Raw genomic sequence first — 20,166 nt, 5'->3', positions numbered from 1 at the left:
ACCATTGTTTTGCTATTGTTAATGTTCACCTTATATATCCTCCTTTCGAGATCCAGTTAATTCTGTTCAACAAGTCTTCCAAGTTCTTTTATGTCTCTGACAGAATTACAATGTCACTGGCAAATCGGAAAGCTTTTATTTCTTCTCACTCAATTTTAATTCCTTCTCCAATTTTTTTTTGTTTGTTTTCTTTAGTGCTTGTCCAAAATACAGATTGAAGAACATCAGGGATAGGCTACAGCTCTGCTTCACTTCCTTCAACTACTGCTTACCCTTTCATGCACCTTAACTCTTATAACTGCCATATGGTTTCTGTACAAGTTGTATATAACCTTTTGCTCCCTGTATTTTACTCCTATTACCTTCAGAAATTTCAAACAGAGTATTCCTATCAACATTATCAAAAGCTTTCACTAAGTCTACAAATGTAGGTTTGCCTTTCCTGAACCTATCTTCTAAGATTAGTATTAAGGTCAGTACTGCTTCATTTGTTTCTACATTTATCTGGAATTCAAACTGATCTTCTCATGGTTGGCTTCTAACAATTTTTCCATTCTTCTGCAAATAATTCATGTTAGTATTTTGCAAACATGATTTATTAAACTAATATTCACACCAGTCAGCACCTGCTATCTTTGGAATTTGAATTATTACACTATTCTTTAAGACTGAGGCTTTTTCACTTGTCTCATACGTCTTGCACTCCAGATAGAATAATTCTGTCCTGGCTGACTCTCACAAGGGTATCCTTGGTTGTGATGGAACATTGTCTACTCTAGGAGCCTTTTTTGACTTAGTTCTTTCAATGCTCTGTCAAATTTTTCTCACAGTATCATATCTCCTATCACCTCTTCATCTACATCCTCTTGCCTTCAAGTTCATTTCCCTTGTACAGACCCTCTATATACTCCTTCCACTTTTCAGCTTTCCCTCCTTTGCTTAGTATTGGTTTTCTGTCTGAGCTCTTGATAGTCACACAGTACGTTTCCTTCTCTCCAAATGTCTCTTATTTTCCCGTAAGTAGTCTCTTTCCCATATTTTAATATTCTTTTATATCCCTACATTTGTCCTCTAGTCATTACTCCTCATCAGTTTTGCACTCCCTGTCAATCTCACTTTTTAAATGTGTGTATTCTCTTTCACCTGCTTCATTTGCACATTTTTATATTTTCTCATTTCATCAATGAAATTCAGTATCTCCTGTGACATCCAAGGATTTCTACTAGGCCTTCTCTCTTTATGTATTTGATACTCTGCTGCTTTCACTATTCTATCTCTCAAATCATACATAGCAGAATGACCTAAAAATTGTAATGTTGCTGGTTTGAATCTTACTAGTAATAACATTTTCTTTTTTTACTTTTATTCAAATTTCATATTTATCACTAAAATGAAATGTTGATTATCAAATATTGTTATCATATTATTTGTAGTAAAAATGCCATCTTTAAATTTTAATTATTATTCCCATGAAAATGCTTGTATTCACAATAAATAAAAGTTTGGTCAAAAATGCTAACAATGAACACAATATAAAGTACTTTTGTATTTCTAGAGACTGAATAGTATTACTAATGTACATAATTTCTTTCATTTCACAAAAGGATGTTTCACATATTTGTATCAAATTTTAATTTTTTTAGATGACCAATAACTGAAATTCAAAAGGCAGCATTTTACTAAAAAAAGTTTGATCTATATTTGTTAATAACATTTTCATTTCATTTCATAGTTAATATAGAATTTAAATAACAATTTTTAAAAAAGTTACTACTAGTAGATTTCAAACAAGTGACTTTAGGATAACAGGAATTTTACACTATACAACCAGATACAACTATGTATAATAACAACTGCAAATGTTTTATACTTAATGGTGTTCAGAAAAACTCTAAAAAGAGGGCAGAGCAGTCCATAAAGTCCCTTTGTAAAAAGTCGCATTCTGAACACAAGGAATTATAAAATTACAGCTTGTAAAAGAATTCCCATGTTCAAAACTAACCTGCATATGGATTAGATAAATAAAAGAAAGATGAATAAAGAAACAAAGGTAGTACTTTTTAGGATTGATATAAGAGCAATGGAGCTATTCCACCTGACGACATTCCACACTCGACTGTCAGTTATCAGAGTATAATTGTTCACCTGAAATTGTGATTAAGAAGACATTCTGCCTACAGAGAATGAGCTGTGTTTCACCTTACCAACTGCATACCTTTGCAGAGAGATTCAGGGATCATTGGAAGGGAGATCCAATATGCAGAGTGCTCAAGGAAAAGCAGTGATGGGGACAAGGGAGGGGGGTGGGGGAGAGGGGGGAGACTTGGGCTGTAGTGATACTAATACCAAACTCTGAATCCACAGCAGATTCCAAAAATGAACTTTCTACTTGTGCAGAAAGTCTCTGTATTGTAACTTCCAGTACAAACAAACTTCAAACACAAACTATATCAAGAACCATCCTTTGCAAGCATTCACCATGAGCAAGTATTTGTGGAACATGGAGACACGATACGAATGCTGCTGCTGCCTACCTGCTGATCCTGCACATGCCTCCTCAGCATCGCCCACTCCTCCCTGTGGTGCCGCTCCAACATTGCTGACCACTCAGAAGTCTGTTCTGCTATTACTTTCTGCATCTGTGGATCTGATATAAGCTCATCTTGGCTGGAACAAAAATGCAAACAAATACTGGATCAGATGCAGAACTATACTGTGAAGGCAATATCTTACATCATCTATGCACAAATGTCCCTGAACTTTTTGGTTCAGGCAACACAGAATGCAGCATTGGTGACTGCAATTCTGTCAAAACATGAGTGACTAGATAAATTACAGGAAATGGAATGTTAAGAGAGGTAGGATAATGGTTTTGCTTAACAAGTGTGACAGGCAACACATTGCATACTATCTGAGCCATCAACAATGAACATTCAACTCCTTTTGCTTTATGTGGAGTTCACAGGAAACTGACATGTGATGTTGATGTGGAGCTTTGCAGTTCTGTTCACTGTAATGTACTGGTCAATGATCAGTGACCATGAGAAGATGGCAGCAGAACTGCAGACAGCCTCATTGCACTTTATTGTAACAATTAAAAAACACATGTATGTAAAGGCATTGTAACTGTACTATGTATTTTGTGTCATGAAATTGGTCAATTATAGCTTAACTGTCAGGACAGAATATAAAAAATTATGTTACAGAACTGTTCAAACAAATTTTGGGCTTGCAGCTGGTCGTCGTCTAATACCGCACATGATATTTCAACTGGGCACCTGCCAGTCATCTTCAGGTGAACTGTCGCAGACCCGTTCTGCAATATATACCACGCTGTAACTATTCTGCGCATGTGTCGAAAACTTGGTAGATGGACCACACTGCCTGCCGGCAGCACTCTCCCTGATGGAGTAGCGCAACTCAGTCGCCGTCTGCATTGCTGTTTGCTGCAGCCGTCAGCGCGCACTATCGTCTTTGTTTTGAGCAAATCGTGGAGATGACACTATCTGCAGGGGTTAAGTTACTGCGTTGAGTAGGGGGCCTTCAACAGAGCAGCAAGTTTCCCTTCTTATTTCTTCTGCAGCATCCAAAGGAAGACGTTGTACAGTTTCTTCAACACCACTCAAGAAACTTCTTAATGGCGATGCTGTAGGTGTAGGTGCAAAATTGAGTCCCTTGCTCAATACAGACAGCATCGCATCATCCAAATTCTTCTCCGTGAGATTGATAACGGAACGTCGTACTATTATCCCTTCTGGCGACAGCTTCTGTGGCAACAGGCGGTGAAATTTTGATATCTGCTGAGAATTAGCATCCTTGTGGATCCACTCGAACTTGGTCGAAGTCACTCCATCAACCTAGTCCCAAGATACAGGAGAAAGATACCTTGCGACATTTAGAAGTAACTGGTAAAGTTCTGCTGAAATAGCATCTAACCTTCATCTTGTATAGCAAATCCTCTCTTTGACAACAAACAGCATGACTACCCTTCTCAGTAATCTTCCATGCAGTGGCGGTCTTAATGCAATGAGTCACTCTAGCAAATTTTGGTATAATGGCATGGTCCCAACATCTCAACAAAAACATTAAAGAACTTAAAAGCTTTGCTCTTTTACCACATAGCTTCTCGAAAGTTCCGATCTGTGAGGCTATCTCCTCCCCGTAAAGGCATCTGATGTGAATTTTAAAATTTTCCCAGCAAATTGACTGTTCAAACAAATTTCGGGCTTGGAGCCGGTCGTCGTACAATACCTCGCATGATATTTCAACTGGGCACCTGCCAGTCATCTTCAGGTGAGCCATTGAAGACTCACGAAAACGTCCTCCATTCCGCAATATATAGCGCGTGAAAGGTGGCTACACTGAGCCACTGTGCCAGAGATTGCGCCAAAGAGTATTATTAAGCCGCCTCCACAGTGCTTGTCGAGAGCTCGTAGAAGTCAGTGCCTGTTAAGAACTCGTAGAAGTCAGTGCTTGGAGAGAGCTCGTAGTAGTCAGTGCCTGTTAAGAACTCGTAGAAGTCAGTGCTTGGAGAGAGCTCGTAGTAGTCAGTGCCTGTCGAGGACTCGGGGTAATCTGTGCTGAGATGTTGTAGCAGAGAGTGTTTGTTGAGATGTGCTATTAGGCAGTGCTTGCTGAGATGTGATATTGGAGAGTTCTGGTTGAGATATAATGTAAGGATTAGAGTGATTTTCATCAATATAAATGAGGTAATAACTCCGTTTGTTTTTATTTCAGTATCCTAAATAATGCGTCATTACAGGTTCCGTCAACAAAGCATCTGGCATGTGTTCTTGTATTAGAGTTTAACTCTGCTTTCCTTACGCAATTATAGTATTTGTAATTTTCTTTTATCACGTCAGTATAAATGGTATTTGAAATTTCTTGTCTTGTTGAAGAAGAACCGTGCCAGATGTGTGCGTTGAGTCACACTCCCACACACAGAACAATTACATTTGTGCTTTGGTTTTGTAGGTTTTATAGTTGCTGGGGACTTAATTAATTAACTGTGTTTATGAAAATTTTCATTTCATTCTTTGTTGTTGTTCTTTGCAGTCAGATAGCATAATAATTCTAGTCAGGGCCAACCATTTACGAGACGCAGCGTAATCGGCCATACAGCTACTAAAAACTAAAAGTATTTTCAATCATATTTAATTAAGCCCCCATGCACGTGGCGACCCTGCCAGGATCGTCCCTTGGAATCTTCTGATTGTAAAAATAGTAGACAGTAGTATTGTTATAGTAATTTGTAGTTTAGTAATTGTAGTCTATATTGCATGTGTAGATTTGGTAATTGTCATTCTTCTAATGGTATTTTTTCTCAGAATTTGATTTGTTGTCTTGTATATGCGTTTGACAATTTAGTGCAATTATTTCAATTGTTCGATTAATCGTGTTTGAGGGAAACATTTCATTTCATGTAAATGGTATTGTTGGAGATAAAGAGTCATTGTGTGTAATTTTCGTACAGTGACGAATTTTTTGTATGCTTTGTAAATGATTACGCGATCGATGAAAAAGGCAAAAATGATGGATAGTCAGAATGACGAAATTGTTGACATGGCGAACTCGCCAACACAGGAGAACAGTGTGATGGATAATGAAGGGGAAAACAATGTAATAAGTCGGGAAAATAGCCCGGAACCATTTCAAAATTTTTCTCAATCAGAAAATTCACAGAATCCGAGACTAACGATAGAAGATTCGGAAATAGTATCGAACACAGATAGCTTTACAGCTATGACAAAGGAAGCTGGTTTTGCGGGAAATGTTAGGGGCGAAAAGAATTTTGAAACAGTTAACATGGAGCAGTTGATGAGTGCAATATTAAATTTGGCATCTCGGTTAGACTCACAAAAGGGAACAATGGAAAAACGGTTAGACTCACTGGGATCACAAATGGGAACAATGGAAACACGGTTAGGATCTGAATTAAAAACAGTGGCAACACGTTTAGAAACAGAGATGGAAACAATGGAAACACGGTTAGACTCACGAATAGGGACATGTTTCAAAAATATGAAAGATGAGTTAAAGAAAGAAATCAGAGAAGAAGTACAACCAATTTTGAATTCTCATAATAATAGATTAGTTGCAGTAGAGATTAGACAAAGGGAACAGGATAGAGAACAGGAAGAAAGAGATCGCGTGATAGTACAGAAATTTTCAGAGTTAAATTTACAACATGCAAAGGATAAGGAAGAAATATTTGAGAGAATCGAGGAATCCGTACCAAATGACAGATTAAATAACCTAACACAACAATATGAACAGCTAGCTACCAAATGTGACAATACTGAAACCCGAGTCGCGACACTTACAGAAGACGTAAATAAACAGAAAGAACAATTAGGTGACTTATCGGAAAGAGTTGAGGAGATTTCAGATAAATTGACAAATCTTAGTTTACATGGGGACAGAGATTCGGATGATACAGCTCCATTACCATTTGCAGAAACCGAAGAGTATCAGAACATAAATAAGCATGTTGAAAATCAGGGAAAATTTAATGAACGCGTGAAAAGGGAATTTGAGGTATTAAAAAAGCAAGTCAAACAAATTGAAGGCGAAATCGTAGGAAAAGACGGCAAAGGAAATTTAGAATCACAGATACCAGAAGGGTTAGAAGAAAATAATTTGTTTCATTTACGGGATGCAACAAGAGAGCGCCAGGTGCGCGAACTTTACAATAATCGACATTCGGACGGGGACAGACGTGGTAAGTCTTTGTCGCCACGAGGCGAAAACTTTGACTATAAACACTTTTTGACTGTTCGGAAATTTAAGATCTTCCGCAATTCTAAGAATGAGATACATCCATGTGCATGGTTAGATCAATTTATGTACGCACTTCCGCCAAATTTGCCACTAAGACACAAACTGGAAATTATGTGCGGCTATTAAAGTCCTCAGGGGGTTCACTACTCTAAGTGAATATGTGCCGTAGCGAGCATAGGGCCCCGAGCTGTAGTGGTGCTATTTCTCTTTTAGTTTTCTGTACCGCTGCTTACTCTTTTACTATTCTTTGCATCTGTCAAAACAACTCTTCGACTATCAATCTATCTAGTAAGTAAACAATAACCGGATATGACTGTTTTACCCAAAAGTGACTTTGGAATTTACCGTTTGGACTTACTATATTTTCTGCAGCATTCATTTGTAGTTGAAATGAAATTTTACTTGTTTATCTTCGTGACAATATTACTTCATATGTGGACGATATTCTTATTGCTAAACATTCTTGGAGTGAACACAACAAAATTTTGGATTCATTATTACGTATCTTTGCAAGAGTTGGCATTACAGTGAACTTAGAAAAATCTGAATTTGGTCGTTCTCAGGTGAAATTTCTCGGTCACATTATTTCTACAGAAGGTATTCTTCCTGATCCAGAGAAATTAGATGCTATTCAGTTCGCAATGACATTCTTTTTAAACGAAAATCGGTCGACAACTCTCTTTGGTTAGTTTGTATTCCTGATGAGTGGGTTAATAAATTGATTTGGTATACGCATTTCAGTTATGCACACTTTGGTCCCAGAAAATGCTTTCACAAATTACGAGAAAATTGCTACTTCAGTAATATGGAAAAACGTATTCGATCTGTTCTGGCCAAATGCAAATTATGTCAAAAGGCTAAGCCGCCAACAGTTTCTCACAGAGCACCGTTGTTTCCTATCATTCCAGCGAAATTAAAGGAGATGGCTGCAGTCGATTTGTTCGGTCCAGTGGTTCGTCCTACTAATAGTTTTGCGTACATTTTCGTAGGAGTGGAGTTGACATCAAAATATGTGTGTTTTACACCTTTACGCAAAGCAACAGCTCGTTCAGTATCTAACGCTTTCATCAAACATTTTCTTAAAGAAGTTGGTCATGTTGATAAGGTTATATCAGATAATGGATCACAGTTTCGTTCTAAAATTTGGCTTCGTACTCTACAGCGTCGTAAAATTAAACCAATCTTCATTTCACTTTTTCACCCTCAATCTAACGCTTCAGAGAGATGGGTGAAGGAAATCAATAAATTGTGTCGTCTTTATTGTCATCAGAATCACAGAACGTGGGATCAGTATCTTCATATTTTTCAAAACATTCTGAATGAACTCTCTAATGATTCAACTTCTTTACCGCCTATACTGGTATTAAAAAATAAAGCACCGACAAATCGCATATCTGAAATCGTTCCTTTTCCGCCTTCACGGAAACTGCGGCATTCTGAAGTTGTCAACCTGGCTCTGCAAAATATTGCATCTGCGGCTGCTAGAAGAGAGAGATCAGCTAAACGTCCTGGTCGTTCAAAAATCTTGTCAGTTGGTCAGAAGGTGTTAATTAAGTCCCACCGTTTGTCTCACAAAGGAAAAGGCTTGTGGCGCAAATTTTTTCTGCTTTATAATGGTCCATATAGAATTCGCAAAATTATTCATGATAACACTGTCGAAGTAGAAACTCTTAAATCTCGACGCTCTAAAGGAATACATCATATATCTAACGTAAAAATTTTTGTGGAATGACATACTTAGAGAAACTCACAGCTACATGTAAACATGCGGAGAGTACAAGGATACCGCACTGTGTTTTGGCGGCGGCACATACTCAAAGCAACAGTCAAGTCTGCGCGCCGCACAAGTCAGTCGTTGACCGCGAACAATTGCTTCCTACGTCACGCGCCTACAGCTGGTCGAGTGCTCAGTGCGAATGCACTGACAGCCATAAACAAATACACAGTCTAATTTCTCCGATTAAATTCAGTATAAAGCTATAGTGACTTGATGAATTATGTTATTAACATTCAGTATTTTTCAGGATACGGTTCTATAAAAATATTTAAGAACTTCAGGTAAATTCTGTGCGTGTCCGACGTTAAGACGACTTGCTATCGAGAAATTTTCAGGAAGAATGTAATTTCGAAGAAGAAACTAATAAACTAAAAAGGGTAACTATTAATTGAGTTCATTTTTCAGGTAACATATTTCCACTTAGGTACGTACTTTAGACGTAATTTGCTGCTTGCGATTACGTGATTCATACTTTGTGCTAATTTCATGTTCTATGAATTTACGTGTGAAGCGACGTGCTTGCGTACATTTGCTGATTTTTGTCAATGTTTTATTAATGAACAGGATTGTTATTTGTATATATTATGCATCGCTTGGCTGCACTGCTTTTTCACTGATGTCATATTTTTTTATTATGTGCCTGCTGTGCTTATTTACTTAAATTATAATTGTCACCTGATTAGTTGTGCTGATATGTATGTAAGTTATACTTTGTGATTTATCTGCTTGCACCTTCATGTTTACTTATTAAGATGACATATGAACATTTATTTGCTTATGCTGATGTGATGCTAATGACATATTTGCTGCTATGGATTGCATATTTATACATTTCTGTTTGTCGTCACAACTACTCTTTAATTTGGTATATAGCAATGCTGATGTACAGTGTATGAACATAGAATTTAGGTTACACTATGGTATAGGTTATAGATTGTTCGCTTGGCAGAGCCTCGTTGTAAGGATTGTGCTGCATCCACTTGTTGACATTCTGTTCTCTACTGGTATATTTACTCGCTATTGCTTGTTTTGCTTACGCTCAGTGCCTTATATTTTTAAGATAAGAAAATGAACTGCTATAATTCGACGAACGACATTAGTACAAGAAACTTCATAGAAGTCACATGTGCTGAGGTTTTATGGAAGCTGTATAACTTTATGCTAATAGGAAGGAAGCTAACGACATGACATACCAAAAATAGGTTTAGACCATTGACAATTATTACACTGCATTTTTCGTGAGCAATTGAAATAGGAAGTGACACTTGACACAAGAAATACTCCACATGTTTGCTTCTGTTTGCCATAATTCTTGAAGTGGTGTACACACTGTGAAATATTATGATTATTCACACTCCATAATCGTACTTAATTACTGAGAGTTATTCGAACTAAGTCTGTTAGAGGTCATGTATGCATTTCTTTGTTTATAATTCATAATGAGCAGAAGATTTGGGTCAGATGGATTACACAGAGGTTGTGTGTTGGCAATGTGTCTTCAGATTGTATGGGATGATGAACTGAAGTTTGCATTAGGATTTTATCTGTACTTGTTCGAGGAGACTGACTAGAGGAAAGAGTTGTTATGAAAGTGAAATGATATTGGTAATAAGGTTTATATGTATCGACGCATTGAAGAGGTATTATTGAGGTATCATTGAGATTGTGTGAAGTTGATGATTATTGGAGTTTTGGTGGACAAGAGGTAAAGTAAGTGAGGAGCATATATTGGCAATAAGGTTTGTATGTATCGACGTATTGAAGAGGTATTATTGAGGTATTATTGAGATTGTGTGAAGTCGATGATTATTGGAGTTTTGGTGGATAAGAGGTAAAGTAAGTGAGATGCATTTTTTTTTTGTTGGTCTTATGGAACAAGGAGGATGAAGATAGCAGACTAGAACACTAAAGTAGAAGGAAGATAGTCTATACACACACTTTGTTAAATCACTAAGCAGTATATACTTTTTTTTGGAGAGAGGAAGTAATTGCATATCTTGGCTCACTGACAGTTGTTCAGCAACCGTACATTTGATCTGGCTTGGCAAACATTGGTCTTGACATGATGACTATGACGTTGACCTAACTATTATTGACTGTTATACATTGCTGCCACTACTACTTGATACACATGATGAACATCAGATTTTGACAGAATTACATTTACACAGTTAACACCATTCAATTACACAGTAGTACTTAATGTGGATGAAAGATGAATGAGTGTGTTTTTGTGTGTTTTCCTTTCCTAATCCTACCCACCTATCTCGTAAATATTATTTTATTTGTTTGTAGTGGCTTGCACTGACACCCATAAATATTATAGGTTTACTGATATTTGAGTATTTGTAATAGTTAATATGAAAATTATCTGACATCATTTGTGTGTTTGTTATGATTTGTATGTTTAGTGTAAAAGCATTTGTATGTGCATTCAAACTATTGTTCATGCCTGAACTGTCTGATTAGTGAGGGTAAATATTATGAACTGTTACCCGCACTTTTTCAACATAATGTGTGACACTTAGGAATGATTAATTTCTGCTGATGAACTGTGTGATCAGTGATAGTGAATATTATGGACTGTTACTTGTACTTTTTCTACATGATTGGTGCCACTAGGACATGTTTTATTTCTGCTGATGAACAGTGTGATTAGTATGGGTATTCAAACTATTGTTCATGCTTGAACTGTCTGATCAGTGAAAGTGAATATCATGGACTGCTGTCTGGACCTGCTCATCATTGCTAGGTGTAACTGATGGACTACTTGTATGGAAATGAAGTCACTTGTTGCTGTCTGCACCTACTCAACATTGCTGGGTGCCACTGATGAACTGATTCTACTGAACTAATGTGACTTGTTGCTGTGTGTACCTCTTCAACATTGCTGGGTGCCACAGATGGAACTGCTTCTACTGAAATGATGTCACTTGTTGGTGTCTGCACCTGCTCAACATTGCTGGGTGCAACTGATGGACTGCTTCTACTGAAATGATGTCACTTGTTGGTGTCTGCACCTGCTCAACATTGCTGGGTGCAACTGATGGACTGCTTCTACTGAAATGATGTCACTTGTTGGTGTCTGCACCTGCTCAACATTGCTGGGTGCAACTGATGGACTGCTTCTACTGAAATGATGTCACTTGTCGGTGTCTGCACCTGCTCAACATTGCTGGGTGCAACTGATGGACTGCTTCTACTGAAATGATGTCACTTGTTGGTGTCTGCACCTGCTCAACATTGCTGGGTGCAACTGATGGACTGCTTCTGCTGAAACGATGTCACTTGTTGGTGTTTGCACCTGTTGACCATTGCTGGGCTGGAATTATCAACTTTTTTTTTTTTGAATAATTAAAAGTATTTTATGTGAACATTTGTATAAACTGATTTTTTATGTATTGTGTAAACTATTATGTAAAGCCACATGTATGAAAAGAATTTGTATTGCCTACTGTATTTTATATATTAGGTTATTGAAAGGTCAGTGCAAAGCCAAAATTTTAACTAATTATGTGATATTTAGGTATTAATATTATCTTTTATTTTTGTCTGTATTTTTCTGGACGAATTTGGTGGTATTTTCACCACCAATGCTGGCAAAAATACCATCAAATTCTGGCCTGTGGAGGAGGGGCATATGAAAGGTGGCTACACTGAGCCACTGCGCCAGAGATTGCGCCAAAGAGTATTATTAAGCCGCCTCCACAGTGCTTGTCGAGAGCTCGTAGAAGTCAGTGCCTGTTAAGAACTCGTAGAAGTCAGTGCTTGGAGAGAGCTCGTAGTAGTCAGTGCCTGTCGAGGACTCGGGGTAATCTGTGCTGAGATGTTGTAGCAGAGAGTGTTTGTTGAGATGTGCTATTAGGCAGTGCTTGCTGAGATGTGATATTGGAGAGTTCTGGTTGAGATATAATGTAAGGATTAGAGTGATTTTCATCAATATAAATGAGGTAATAACTCCGTTTGTTTTTATTTCAGTATCCTAAATAATGCGTCATTACAGGTTCCGTCAACAAAGCATCTGGCATGTGTTCTTGTATTAGAGTTTAATTCTGCTTTCCTTACGCAATTATAGTATTTGTAATTTTCTTTTATCACGTCAGTATAAATGGTATTTGAAATTTCTTGTCTTGTTGAAGAAGAACCGTGCCAGATGTGTGCATTGCCACACTCCCACACACAGAACAATTACATTTGTGCTTTGGTTTTGTAGGTTTTATAGTTGCTGGGGACTTAATTAATTAACTGTGTTTATGAAAATTTTCATTTCATTCTTTGTTGTTGTTCTTTGCAGTCAGATAGCGTAATAATTCTAGTCAGGGCCAACCGTTTACGAGACACAGCGTAATCGGCCATACAGCTACTAAAAACTAAAAGTATTTTCAATCATATTTAATTAAGCCCCCATGCACGCGCTGTAGCTATATTGTGCATGCGTCGAAAACTTGATAGATGGACCACACTGCCCACTGGCAGCGCCCTCCCTGGTGAAGTGGCAGAACTCAGTAGCCTTCTGCGTTGTTGTTTGCCATAGCCATTGGCACACTCCATCATCTTTGATTTGATCAAATTGTGGAGATGATGGGATTTGATGCACTGTCCAGCTGGTAGCCGCTGTCACGGTTCAACAGATATTCTGCCAGGTGTATTTCTACAGATTCTTTAATAATGGAGTCCCAGAAAGATGTTGCTGTGGACAAAATCATTGTTTTCTCATACTCCATTGAATTTCCAGTGGAAATACAATGTTCAGCAATAGCGGACTTGCTTTGCTGCAAAAGGTGGGTGTAACGCTGATGTTTAAAATTCATATTAGATGCCTTTGTGGGGAGGAGATGGCCTCACAGATCTGAAGTTTTGGGAAGGTACATGGTAAAGAGCAAAGTTTTTAAGCTCGTTAACCTTTTTATTGAGATGTTGGACCGTGGCATTATACCAAAATTTGCTAGAGTGACTCATTTCATTAATACCGTCGCTGCACGGAAGATTACTGAGAAGGCTAGATATGCTATTGTCAAAGAGAGGATTTGCTATACAAGATGAAGTTTAGATGCTATCTCAGCAGAACTGTACCAGTTACATCTAAAGGTTGCAAGGTATCTTTCTCCTGTATCATGGGACTGGGTTGATGGAGTGACTTCTGCCAAGTTCTGGGGGATCCACGAGGATGCTAATTGTCAGCAGAGATCAAAATTTGACTGCCTGTTGCCACAGAAGCTCTCGCCAGAAGGGATAACAGTATGACGTTCCATTGTCAATCTCATGGAGAAGAATTTGGATGATTCGATGCTGTCTGTATTGAGCAAGGGACTCAATTTTGCACCTACACTTACAGCACCACCATTAATAAGTTTTTTGAGAGGTGTTGAAGAAACTGTACAACATCTTCCTTTGGATGCTGGAGAAGAAATAAGAAGGGAAACTTGCCATGCTCTGTTGAAGACCCCTACTCAATGCAGTAACTTAACCCCTGCAGAAAGGGCTGCATTATGAAATCTGAGAGGGGGCCCGGACATAGTGGTATTGAAAGCTGACAAAGGTAATGCAACTGTTTTGTTACCTCATGGTGTGTATAAAGATAAAATGTATGGTCTGCTAAGTGACTCTCCCTATAAGAGCATTGATTACGATCCTACAGGACGTGTGCAATGGAAAACTTCAGCACTATTAAATTCCTCTTCCTTACTGCAGGAGACCATCAAGAGGTTAAGATCAAATAGTTGTGTACCTTCTAGACTGTATGCTCTTCCTAAGGTTCATAAAGAGGATCTTCCTCTGCGTCCAACAGTGAGCAACGTTGGAGCTCCTACATATGATTTAGCGAAACATCTTGCTTCCTTGCTGAGACCTTTCGTGGGCAAGAGCTCACATCACACAAGCAACTCAGCTGATTTTATCAATAGACTGGTGGCTCTCCGTCTTAGTAGTGTAGACGTTCTAGTAAGTTTTCATGTGGTCTCACTTTTTACAAAAGTTCCTCTTGCAGATTCTTTGACACTGATTGGTAACATGTTTCCTTTTGATATCACTGCTTTGTTTAGGCAAGCTCTTTCCTCAACTTATTTTATGTTTAATCAAGAATATTTTGAACAGACTGAGTGTCGCCATGGGTAGCCCCCTGTCTCACTTGGTGGCCAACCTTGTTATGGAGGATTCTGAGGAGAGAGCGCTTGAATCAGCTGCCATGAAAACAACAGTTTTTTGATGTTGATGGCACATTCATAGTGTGGCCTCATGGAGAAGACAAATTAATGGAGTTTCTACATCACCTCAACTCCATTCATAGCAACATCCGGTTCACCATGAACGAGAAAGATGGTTGTTTGCCTTTGTTGGATGTCCTGTTTTGAAGGAACAATGATGGTTCTATAGGGCATTCAGTTTATCGGAAGCCCACTCATACTGATTTGTACCTGCAAGAATCGAGTTGCCACCACCCATTGCAAACCATGAGTGTGCTTAAAAAACTTGTTCATAGCACTCATACTGTCTCATATCTAGATAGCTTACCTCAGGATCTTGCCCATCTAAAGACAGTATTCAGTGAAAATGTTTATTCTACCCAGCAGATTAACAGGGGACTAAGAAGCAAGAAGTGGATAAAGAGGAGAACATGTGGGAAGATTGTATTTAGTTTAAGAGATATGTCAGTAGAAGACTTCATGGATAGTGTTAAGTTCTTAGGTATTGTTATAGATAGTAAATTGACTTGGGAGCCACATATTAAATACATTAGCGCAAGGCTGTCTAGAGTGGTTTATTTGTTAAGGAATGTAAAAAACCATGGACCTGCAGCCTATGTAAGATCGGCCTACTTTGCTTTTCTTCAAAGCATTATATCTTATGGACTTTTAATATGGTGCAATACCTCACACCTTCAGGACATTTTGGTACTTCAGAAGAAAGTAATTCGAATGATCACAAACAGTGATAAACAGGCCCACAGCAAACCACTGTTTATGAACTTAAAAATATTAACTCTTATAAACATGTATATTTACACTGCCCTACTGCATATAAGGAGCAACATATCAGAATGCCAGTGTAGAAGAGATGTACACACCCATGCAACCAGAAATAGTAGCCATCTGGACATACATTACTACAGATTATCCAAGTCACTGAACAGCCACGAAGTGGTAGGTGTGAAGATGTTTAACAAACTGCCTCTAGAATGGGTAGAAGCTCCATTTGATTTATTTAAAGTCAAATTATTCAGTTGGTTAGCTGCAAATCCTTGTTACTCACTTCAGGAATTTTATGACTGTAAAATATCATAGTGGTACTGGTTTGGAGAGTGCAGCATAATTTCTTTAACTGAGTAATTTATGATGCAATGTTTTCATATTATTTCATTTTAAATATTGTATTTTATGGAAAACCAATAGTAACATATTGATCTCCAACCCATGTATAAAGGATGGTCCATTGATCACGACCGGGCGAAATACCTCACGAAATATGCGTCAAACAAAAAAACTACAAAGAACAAAACTTGTCTAGCTTGAAGGGGGAAACCAGATGGCGCTATGGTTGGCCCACTAGATGGTGCTGCCATACGTCAAATGGATATCAACTGCATTTTTTGAAATAGGAACCCTCATTTTTTATTACATATTCATGTAGTACATAGAGAAATATGAATGTTTTAGTTGGACCACTTTTTTTGCATTGTGATAGATGGCGCTGTAATAGTCACAAACATATGGCTCACAATTTTAGACGAACAGTTGCTAACAGGTAGGTTTTTTAAATTAAAACACAGAACATAGGTACGATTGAACAGTTTATTTCAGTTGTTCCGATGTGATACATGTATCTTTGTGAACTTATCATTTCTGAGATATTACCTGTAAATACCACATTAATGCAATAAATGCTCAAAATGATGTCCGTCAACCTCAATGCATTTGGCAATACATGTAACGACATCCTCTCAACAGCAAGTAGTTTGCCCCATGTAATGTTCGGACATGCATTGACAATGCGCTGACACATGTTGTCAGGCATTGTCGATGGATCACGATAGCAAATATCCTTCAACTTTTCCCACAGAAAGAAATCCGGGGACTTCATATCCGGTGAATGTGCGGGTCATGGTATGATGCTTCGATGACCAATCCACCTGTCATGAAATATGCTATTCAATACCGCTTCAGCCGCACGCGAGCTATGTGCCGGACATCCATCATGTTAGAAGCACATCGCCATTCTGTCATGCAGTGTAACATCTTGTAGTAACATCGGTAGAACATTATGTAGGAAATCAGTGTACATTGCACCATTTAGATTGCCATCGATAAAATGGGGGCCAATTTTCCTTTCTCCCATAATGCCATACCATACATTAACCCAACAAAGTCACTGACGTTCCACTTGTCGCAGCCATCGTGGATTTTCTGTTGCCCAATAGTGCATATTATGCCAGTTTACGTTACCGCTGTTGGTGAATGATGCTTCGTCACTAAATAGAATGCGTGCAAAAAATCTGTCATCGTCCCGTAATTTCTCTTGTGCCCAGTGGCAGAACTGTACACGATGTTCAAAGTCGTCGCCATGCAATTCCTGGTGCATAGAAATATGGTACGGGTGCAATCGATGTTGATGTAGGATTCTCAACACCGATGTTGTTGAGATTCCCGATTCTCACGCTGTTTGTCTGCTACTGATGTGCGGATTAGCTGCGACAGCAACTAAAACACCTACTTGGGGATCATCGTTTTTTGCTGGTCATGGTTGATGTTTCACATGTGGCTGAACACTGCCTATTTTCTTAAATAATGTAACTATCCAGCGAACAGTCCAGATACTTGGATGATGCCGTCCAGGATACCGAGCAGCATACGTAGCACACGCCTGTTGAGCATTTTGATCACAACAGCCATACTTCAACACAATATCGACCTTTTCCGCAACTGGTAAATGGTCCATTTTAACACGGGTAATGTATCACGAAGCAAATACTGTCCGCACTGGCAGAATGTTACGTGATATCACGTACTTATACATTTGTGACTATTACAGCGTCATCTATCACAAAGCGAAAAAAGTGGTTCAACTAAAACATTCATATTTCTTTACGTACTACACGAATATGTAATAAAAAATGGGGGTTCCTATTTTAAAACATGCAGTTGATATCCGTTTGACCTATGGCAGCACCATCTAGTGGGCCAACCATAGCGCCATCTGGTTTCCACCTTCAAGCTAGACGAGTTCCGTTCTTTGTAGTTTTTTCGTTTGATTGATGCTTATTTTGTGAGATATTTGGCCCAGTCACTATCAATGGACCACCCTGTATATGCTGTATAACTTGTATATATGTAACTTTGTCAATTGCTGTAATAGCTAAACAACAATAAAATTTCATTAACTCATTCAATCTTTAGCTTTTCTTCCTTTTGTTGGCAACACTTCATTTAAAATAGCAAGAATCCTCTGAAAATTTATGGTAAAAGTGGTTTCCTGCCCACCATCAAAGATTGCAGACCTTGTGGGATCAGTAAAGGACAATCTGTTACTACGAAAGGCCGGAATTTACAAGATACCGTGCCAATGCGGTATGGCTTATATAGGTCAAACCACATGCACCGTGAAAGAACGCTGCACTGAACACCAACGTTACACCCGCCATTTGCAGCCAAGCAAGTCCACTATTGCTGAACATTGTATTTCCACTGGACAGTCGATAGAGTATGAGAAAACAATGATTTTGTCCACAGCAACATCTTTCTGGGACTCAATTATTAAAGAATCCATAGAAATAAACTTGGCGGAAAATCTGTTGAACTGTGACAGCGGCTACCAGCTTGACAGTGCATGGTATCCCATCGTCTCCATGATTTGCTCAAATCGAAGACGACAGAGTGCGCCAATGGCGGCGGCAAACAGTAACACAGACAGCAACTGAGTTGTGCTACTCCACCAGAGAGGGCACTGCCGTCGGGTAGTGTGGTCCATCTATCAAGTTTTCGACACATGCGCAGAATAGTTACAGCGCACTATATATTGCAGAACGGAGGACGTTTTCACCAGTCTGCGACGGCTCACCTGAAGATGACTGGCAGGTGCCCAGTTGAAATATCGTGCGAGGTATTGAACGACGACCGACTGCAAGCTTGAAATTTGTTTGAACAGACAATTCGCCAGGAAAATTTTAAATTTCACATGATACAGAACTGCTTGCCAGCTACTTACTTTCAGAAGAAATGTTAGTACTGCCCCAAACCTGAAAACATTAGTTTTAGGCACTGTGATCCACAAGTATCTTACGTGGAAAGTTCATATCAGCTACATCGGTAATAAGATTAACTACATCACTTACTTATTAAAACATCCCCCAACTACTCCTGTACTACAACAAAACTACTGTAGACTAATCCTCTCACCTCTGCAATATGGGACTAATTCAGGTTGGGAAATAATTACAATTATGTTCTTAAAAGAGAACTAAGGAAATAGCATAATGAACTGAGACATTCAACATTACAGTCAATGAACCAAAAATGAAATTCAATGATCATATCGCGCTGATGGCCGGGAGTCCCCAAATGGGGATGTTTGGCTGCCTACTTGCAAAATCTTTTCAGTCGACACCAAAACGGATGACTCGCTTGTCGATCATGATGAAATGATGATGAGAACAACACAACACCCAGTCCCCAAGTGGAGAAAATCTCCAACCCAGCCACAAATTGAATCCACTGCGTGGCATCCAGGTGCACTGACCATGAATCAAGGGGTCAAACGTGAGCCAGAGGTGATGATCTATGATATTGAGCAATGAAGAAACAACAATATGGAAAGGATAGACTGCTATTCACCACACACAGGAGGAACTGAGTTGTAGACAGCCATGACACAAAATAATAAATTGAAATAGTTATGAATTAAAAAGTATTATACACTCACTTCAACATTTCTGAATTCCATTACATCTGGCCTCTTTTATGTATAATCCAAATAACAATATATTGGTGGTAATAAATGGTGTATCAGAAGAAAACTTCCCTAATATGAACTATAAAATTACAAGGAGACAAAATAGGTGGCCAGTATTTGTTCTTAGAAGGTAAAATTCCATGTACTGACAATACACACACCAAAGTAGAAAAAACTATTACATCTTTTGGAACTTTAAATTCATTCCTGATGAAGAAAAGTGGGACAAGATGGGGGGAGGTTATAAGAGAGGGCAGGTCACTCAGGCTCCAGGATGAGAGGGACCATCGTGTTGTGAGAACAAGGAAAGAAAAAAAAGAAGAAGGAGGCTTCCAAGACAGCAGGAAGTCAAAAAAGGTACATAAATGAAAAATGAATAGAACAGTGCAATTAAAAACTAGTGGGAAAGTGGAAAAGGAGACAGAAAAAATCAAAATGAGAGAAAAGAGAGAGAAACATGTAGATAAAACATGTAAAAAGCAATTAAATAAACAAATGAAGAAATTCTTAATATGGGCTACCATTATCGTCAAATTGTTCTATGTAATAAAACTATCCCCTGTTCTACATAATAAAAATTATTATTTGACATTAGCAAAAATAAAGTTTGAGACTTGCAGGTGATTTAATTGGAACAGCATACCAATGCACATCACCAGGAGACTAAC

At 38.4% G+C, this 20,166-nt stretch overlaps 1 protein-coding gene across 1 annotated transcript in view; it reads right to left on the bottom strand.

The window, feature by feature from the left end:
* LOC124622788 (1-phosphatidylinositol 4,5-bisphosphate phosphodiesterase-like) overlaps nt 1-20,166 on the bottom strand; it is a 493,523-nt gene that overhangs the window by 49,575 nt on the left and 423,782 nt on the right. The window contains exon 19 of the mRNA XM_047148581.1: nt 2,535-2,667. Coding sequence (XP_047004537.1) covers nt 2,535-2,667 — 133 coding nt within the window. The remainder of the gene's footprint in view (nt 1-2,534; nt 2,668-20,166) is intronic.

This window comes from Schistocerca americana, chromosome 7 (genome assembly GCF_021461395.2).
Source record: "Schistocerca americana isolate TAMUIC-IGC-003095 chromosome 7, iqSchAmer2.1, whole genome shotgun sequence".
In the NCBI taxonomy this organism is placed as follows: Eukaryota; Metazoa; Arthropoda; class Insecta; order Orthoptera; family Acrididae; genus Schistocerca; species Schistocerca americana.
This window is presented reverse-complemented; position numbering and strand designations above follow the sequence as displayed.